Source organism: Chenopodium album, chromosome 14 (genome assembly GCF_948465745.1).
Source record: "Chenopodium album chromosome 14, dcCheAlbu1.1, whole genome shotgun sequence".
Classification (NCBI taxonomy): domain Eukaryota; kingdom Viridiplantae; phylum Streptophyta; class Magnoliopsida; order Caryophyllales; family Amaranthaceae; genus Chenopodium; species Chenopodium album.
In genome coordinates, this window is record NC_137847.1 from 435,214 (window position 1) to 443,114 (window position 7,901).

At 37.8% G+C, this 7,901-nt stretch overlaps 1 protein-coding gene across 1 annotated transcript; it reads right to left on the reverse strand.

Annotated features, from left to right (window-relative positions):
• Window positions 1-6,653: 6,653 nt before the first annotated feature.
• On the reverse strand, window positions 6,654-7,608 carry LOC145578440 (uncharacterized). The gene has a single exon (XM_081635756.1). The coding sequence runs from the start codon at window positions 7,497-7,499 to the stop codon at window positions 6,930-6,932; it is 570 nt and encodes a 189-aa protein (XP_081491882.1). The 5' UTR covers window positions 7,500-7,608; the 3' UTR covers window positions 6,654-6,929.
• Window positions 7,609-7,901: the final 293 nt, after the last annotated feature.

Consider the following 7,901-nt stretch of genomic DNA (forward strand, 5'->3'; position numbering starts at 1 on the left):
ATGAACTAAGACAATTTGCTGCAACTCACAACAAACCTTGGATGATTGCGGGGGACTTCAATGACACTCGCTTTGCTTCTGAGAGAAACACATCTTGTAGGGAAACAAATCGTAGATCAGCAGCCTTCAACGGTTGGGTGGAAGAGATGAACTTGCTTGAGATTGAATTTTCTGGGGCTGCTCACACATGGGCTAGAGGCCTGACCCCGGAAACTCGACAAAGTGGCAGATTAGACCGAGCCTTATGCAATGATGCCTGGGCAGTGCGGTTTGAAAAGGCGGCTATGAAACATTTAACTGCCATACACTCTGACCATTGCCCCATTTTTATTTCCCCGAATGGCTTTGTACCCTTTCAAGCCTTGAATCGACCATTTCGATTTCAAGCGGCCTGGTTGTCTCATGAAAATTTTCGTGAGTTTGTAGAGAGGAAATGGGATTCTAATTCAAAGCTCATGTCGGCATTGTCTAAATTATCAAATGATTTACAAGAATGGAACCGTGAAACATTTGGTAACATTTTCCAGCAGAAACGCATCCTCTTAGCTCGTATTGGAGGAGTTCAAAAAGTGCTTGCTAATAGGGTGGATCGTGGCTTGATAAAACTTGAAGGAAAGTTGAGGAGAGAGCTAGATGAAATTTTGGACAGAGAAGAGACTTTGTGGTATCAAAAGTCACGCGTTGAATGGCTAAAGAATGGAAATCGCAATACCTCGTTTTTTCATCTTAGTACTATTGTGCGTAGGTGGAAGAATAAGATTGTAGCCTTAAAAGATAGAGATGGGCATTGGTTACAAGACAAGGAGGAGATCAAAAATCATGTGGCTGAGTATTTTTCCACCTTGTTTAAGGAGGAAGGTAAACCTGCTTTCTTTGATGTACCAAGTGGCGTTTTTCCTTCTATTGATAGACATGACTGGCGTGCTCTTGTCAAGCCATACTCAAAGGTTGAAATTGATGCGGTGGTGAAAGAGATGGCTGCTCTTAAGGCTCCGAGGCTCGACGGCTTTCAAGCCTTGTTCTATAAAAAAAATTGGGATATTGTGGCCAACTCTGTTTATGGAACAATTCTGCCAATTCTCGAAGGAAAGGGTTTTCCAGAATCCTTTAATAAAGCTTTCATTGCTCTTCTACCGAAGCTTGATAAACCAGAAGTAGCATCCCAATTCCGCCCCATAGGATTATGTAACGTAGCTTACAAAATCCTAACCAAAGTTATCATCAATCGTTTGAAACCTATCTTGCCGAAACTGATATCAAACACTCAAACAAGTTTTGTTCCGGGCCGTCAAATTACGGACAATATTGTCATTATGAAAGAGGTAATCCATACGATGCGTCGCAAGCAAGGTGGGAAGGGCTATATGGCAATTAAAATAGACTTTGAGAAGGCTTATGATAGACTTCGTTGGTCTTTTATTCGGGATACCCTTCTTCAAATGAATTTACCTCTCTTAATGATTGATGTGATTATGGAGAGTATTTCGACGGCGTCGTTGCAAGTATTATGGAATGGTGAACCTACACCAAGCTTTGCTCCAAGTAGGGGAATCCGTCAAGGGGACCCCTTATCTCCGTACTTATTTGTTATGTGTATGGAGAGATTCTACCAAATCATTGAAGAAGCTATTATTGGTGGCCTTTGGAAACCGATCAAAGTAAGTAGAGATGGTCCCTTGCTATCGAATCTGTTCTTTGCCGATGACATAGTATTGTTTGCCGAAGCAAATGTACAGCAAGCTGATCTCATCAGGAAGTGTTTGAACCGTTTTTGTGACGCGTCTGGGGAGAAAGTGAGTTTGCCAAAATCTCGAGTCTATTTTTCCAGCAATGTCGACTTGGAAAGCCAGAATTTGATCAGCACGACATTGGGAATGGAGGTGACACAAGACTTGGGTATGTATCTTGGTATGCCCACTTTAACTAGTAGGGTGACCAAAGATACTTATAGCCACATTTGTGAAAAAATTGATAGGAGGCTATCGAGTTGGAAATCAAAATACTTGTCTCTTGCGGGTCGTATTACCTTAGCAAAATCAACTCTTTCGACCATGACTTTGTATTCGATGCAAACGGCCAAAATCCCGCGCTCAATTTGTGATGACATTGACAAAAAAACCCGAAGATTTATTTGGGGTGGTGATGAGGAAAAGAAGAAAGTCCACTTACTCTCTTGGGAAGTGATTCAAAAACCAAAAGAGCAAGGGGGTTTGAGAATAAATTCGGCAAAGCAAGCAAACTCAGTGTTTCTCACAAAATTGGGGTGGAGGGTACTTACTGAGCCACAAGCTTTGTGGTCAAGGGTGCTTCGGGCCAAATATTGCAAAGGCCGTTGTGATGTGGACATGTTTGAACCCAAGGCTGGAATGTCAAATGTGTGGAGTGGAATTACTGCAAATTCGAAGGTTATAGGGGCAGGGCTAAGGACTGCTATTGGTAATGGAGCTTCGACACTATTCTGGGATCATGTTTGGGCAACAGACCAACCACTGAGCAATCTGGTAATTGAACCACTGCCTTCTGACCTTGTTGGTACTACTGTAGCAGAGATGTGGGAAGCTAATGCTGGCTGGAAGTGGAATGTTTTTAGCCCATTCTTACCTGAGAACATTATGAAATTAATTCAGAATCATGAAGTAAGAGCTGACCTGAACGTTAGTGACCATATTTATTGGAAAGCTAACTCGAGGGGATGCTGATGCTTTGGATGATGAATGTTGGAATGCAATTTGGAAATCCCCTGTTCAGCAAAGAGTTCGAGCGTTTTTATGGCTTTCATGTCATGACCGTTTGCTGGGAAATCTGAATAGATTTAGGCGCAACTTGACTGACAGTCCAAGGTGTTTCTTGTGTGGAGCTGATGAAGAAAGCACCCTGCACATATTGAGGGACTGTGCTGCTGCTAGGATGGTGTGGCGCAAACTCCTTGATCATTCAGTGCTGCCACAATTTTTAACAGGATCCTTGAGGGATTGGATTACAAAGAACATCAAGGATAAAACTCCTTCAACCCCAGAGAGTTGGCCAACTTATTTTGGTACTACTTTGTGGTGGATTTGGCGTTGGAGAAATGGATATGTGTTCAATAGGCAAGCTAAGATGCCAATTGATATTGGAGCATTCCTTCAAGTTCGTTTTGATGAAGCAAGGAAATGTTTTGTTGAGCAAAGTGATGACAGCAGCACATGTTCTCACAGGAAGGTAAACATTAATGTATCATGGCGTGCAGCTGATGTTGGGTGGTACATTCTGAACTGTGATGGAACTGCCAAAGGCAGTTCAGGTGCAGCAGGTGGAGGAGGCATAGTTCGTGATCATCTAGGACACTTTGTTTCTGCATTTCATGCGAATTTTGGTCATTGTACTGCTTTTAGAGCTGAGATGTTGGCTCTTGCGCGTGGCATTGAACTAGCATACAGTCTACAGATTGCCCAATTAGAGATTCAACTTGATAATCTTGTGTGCATCCAGATCTTACAGAAGGGTGAAGCAGGGAGAGGTGAATGTGCTCATGAGATTAACTTCTGTCTCAGTATGCTCAAAAAAGATAATTGGAAGGTCAAGGTTACACACATTTACAGAGAGGGAAATCGCGCGGCGGATTGGTTGGCCAACCGCGGAGTCATTCTAGACACAAATTTTGGTTTAATTCGTTCGGTTCCGGTAGAGCTTAGTAGTATTTTAGCGGAGGATGCTAGGGATGTGGCCTTACCACGACTAGTTCCTCCTTAGTTGGTTTTATTGCTTGTTTTTGTTTTCTGTTTGTTTACTTTGTTGCTTGTTCTTGTTCTTTTTATTTGGAATTCTATTCCTCTTTTGGATCAAAAAAAAAAAAAGTAATATATACAAATCGTTTAATATATTATGTGGTAGTAATTAAGACGTGAGATATTAAGTATATATATTCTAAGAAATACTATTTATAGATAGAATTTGATCGAATACAGTACTTCGTATATTTTAAGAGTCAAGGAAAAAAAGGAAAGAAAGTCCAATTGCACAAATTAGGATAGCATCAAATCCAAAAAGTGAGGCAATGTGAATAATAATAATTATAATGAATTTGAGGATGAGATATTGAGATGAGTAGTGGCACAAGCATGTAGTGCACCAGAGCAGTGCCTGGCATCTTCTAAGCACTACCACTACTGTTCCAGTATTTCTAAGCATGCATGTCATCAATAATCTAATAATAGTGCATGAAAATATGAAATGAAAAAGCAAGATCTAAGTTTTTTTATGTCAAAAATACATGTGCATTTGACACAGTTTTGAAAAATTAATTAGATCGAATAATATGTGGCAGACTCTAATGGCGAATCTTCGCTTTATAGTTAACTACCATACTTTAATAAACCCTTTAAGCCACTGATCACAAGAAATTTCCTAAGATCTACCAGCCTATAGCATTTTTTAAGCAATAAGTGAATGAAAATTTGCCAAAAATTACATAGTTGTCTGTGTGAAGGTGTTAATTAATCAAGTTGAAAATGTAACAAGAGAAGAAATTTGTTTTGGCAAAAGAGAGAGCCCTCAACATCCTCACAAAACACAATTCTATTTTGTATGTGTGTGCGCATGCCGGCATTTAAAAATTTCTTCATTAGTCACAAAGAGAAAGATGAACAATAGAAGTTTTGGACGCTTATTATAGGCTAATCAGCTACAAAGTACAAATTTAAGTCGAATAAAGAACATTTCATGTGACCTAAAATGTATTTATATACTACTGAAAGACAAGGTTGCAAACTTTTAAAATCTCAAATCTACTTAAAATTTCGAAGGCGGGTCATCTATATCAATGCTCAACCATCTTATAGGTCATAGTTAGATAGGAACTCCCAATCATAACAACTCTATGTTATGACATGGCTTCTTCCTTGAGGGTGGTCAAAATAAGAAGTCAATCGGTCAAATTGGTTTAATTGGATGCTTAGAAATAGTCAATAAATTCATTTGTGCATTTCTATTACACCTATGTGAAGTCAAAAGAGTTACTATTCAATAGTTTGACTAAATTTTCAATTGTTTGTGTTACACAATTATATATCAGCAAATACAAGTTTATCTGTCAGATAAACGAATTTTTGTTAATGTAGTGGCATTTCTATAAATATATTGAAAAAGTGTGGTCATTTATTCAGTAGTTTTGGTGAGTTATCCACTTACTGTTTGCAACTTTCATTTACTATTTGGTGAGAAAATTACACATGTACCCCTCAACTAATACATAAAAGACGCATGTACTCCTCTACTAGTAGTTGAAAAGACGATTATACTCTTAGATAAACAAATTTTATTTTATCTGGAAAATTAATTGGGCACAACTCATTATATATAATCTCTAGCCCATAGTTTATTATAATTTTCTTAACTAGAGTACATAAGTCCATAACTAGAAACGATGTGTTTATAAATTGGTGTGCTGATTGCAATTTGCAATAATTGATTATTCTTAAGCATAAAGTTTTTTGGGATGAAAGCGTCAAGGTGTCCCAACTGCCCTTATCGAGTGGGTCAAGTCCAAGAGAATTGTCCCTTTGACTTCTAAAATATGCCCATTTTACTTCTTCATCTTTCATCAAAATATGAGCAACTTGATCAATCTTCTAGACTTCTTTACTTTAATTATTTTGTAATTGCATTCACTAATCACTACTTTAATTCTTTTGTATGTTAATAGAATAATAAAGTACTGTATTATGGATTATACTTGTTCTCCAAGTGTTTGACTTATAATACCGAGTGATTACCATTAGATAATAAAGGCTTTTAATTATACAAGTAATTCCTTACGGAGTACTTATTTAAATTATTGATCTGTATATCCATCAATAGTACTATGTACAAGTAGTATTATTTGATAGAGACTCTTAATTTTACCAGAAATTATTAGTTACGTCTATTATCATAATTTATGCTAGTACATTATCATAATTTACGTCTATTATCATAATATCATTACAATCTTATCTTTATTTATTGCTTCGAATTATTTTATGTACTCCGTATGAAATAAATATTGTAACTCGTATTAAAATTTTATAGATGCCTTTGATCCAGCTGTCTACTGTCTAGTCTAGTGGGGATAATAGCACTTAAAATCATCAATCATATGGTCCACTCTCAACTACATTAGTTTAATTCGATCCTTAATCATATCCTTAAAATTTTAATCTATCTTTTTTTTGTTGGGAAGACTTCCCTATCAAGACAACCATTATTTTTCTGTGTCCCGTTTTCGTCCCAAAGTCCACTGTACAGGGTCCAACATTTCCAACTCCACTTCCATTTTTATTCAATTTCATAATTATATAGCCTTAATAATCCGTAATAATCATAATCATAATCATAATATTCCCTGTTTACACAATTAAAAAAATAACAAAAGTTAGCAATATATAAATGTAAAATTAATTAATAACAAATAAACCAAAATTAATAAAGATGAACACAAATACCTCACATAACGGAGCAGACGAGTAACGCCAACGTAAACGGAGAAGTTTAACGGAAATGAACGAATGAAACGGCGTCACTCACATCACATCCAAATCATTAAACGGCGACGTAATTGACGAAAATTGAATCTGATTGAATTTGTCAAAAATTATGTTTGTTCGCTTAAAAAATTATTAGAATCAAAGAAGTCCTTGTTTAACTGTCCAAAAATTGTTGAAGATTTTTTTGTTCTTAATTCGATGATCATACTGTAATTATACTGCCATCATACTATACTATTGGTATATATACACAAATTTTCTCAACTTGTCCAATGTCCTGAATTTCTTCTTCTGGAATCATCTTCGATCGTCGGAATCGCGAAACTTCATCCATCTCCGGAAAATCTAGAACATTCTGAGAAAATTTCCCCCAATTTTTCCAAAAATTAAAAAAATCTAACCCTAATCCTAACTCAATTGCAAATTTTACGCAACAGACACCATTGATAACCTGCTTTTTCTAGGCTGAAAATCACCTCTTCTTTTTTGTTGATGTGAAGAAGGACGAATCAAAGCAGCCAAAGCTCGTTTCACCAAATCACCTTCAACAGTTCCGATTCTCACCAGCGAGTTCGTCATCGCGGACCGCCGAGCGAAGAGCCGGTTCGACTGGTACGGCTGAACCGAAGCATTCCGGCTCGGAGCATTTTTGTGAAGACTACACCTGAATGAACCGGGATGATTCGTCGGCGAACACATACAGCTCTTCTTCTGACCGGTAGTCGCCGGTTGACGTCGCACCGACTGAGTTGAAATCGAACGGTTGGGTGAAACTGAACCGGAATTAAACCGGACCGCTGACGACGGCGATGAACCGGTGGAGTACAGGTTGACGCGAGTAGGAGAAGATGCACGTTGAAGGAAGCTTCGAGAAGTGAAAGTACTGGAGGTTGAAGAAGCGAATACTGAAGCAGAAGACGATGTCGTTTTGGAACCGAATCTTCCTGAAGGTGAGTGAGACCTTAGGACTGGTCCGCTTGATCTTCTTGCCGCCATTTTTGTTGGTTTTAAGAGAGAAAGTGTGAGTTTTTTTAGAGAGAGAAAGAGGAGAGGAGAGAGAAATTCTAGTAAGCCGCGGTTCGCTAGCTAATTTGGCAAACCGTGCTTTACTCGAGCCATCTATTTATAGGAAAATGTCAGGGATTTTCTTTTTCCTTTTTTTTTTTAAAATGGGTGCTTTTTTTTATTAAATTAAATTAAAATTAGAGGGAAATTGGGTTAGAATTTGTTAGACCTAACTAGAGTTGAGTTAGCTAAGCGGTGGGTTAAGGTAAGGATAGGATATTGAAGATGGTGAAGTCTGTGGGCAACAGACGAAACGACATTCGATAATTACGTTTTATTTTAGATTGGAATGCCCACGGATTTTGTCATCACATTCCTTTCAAAAAAAAATAT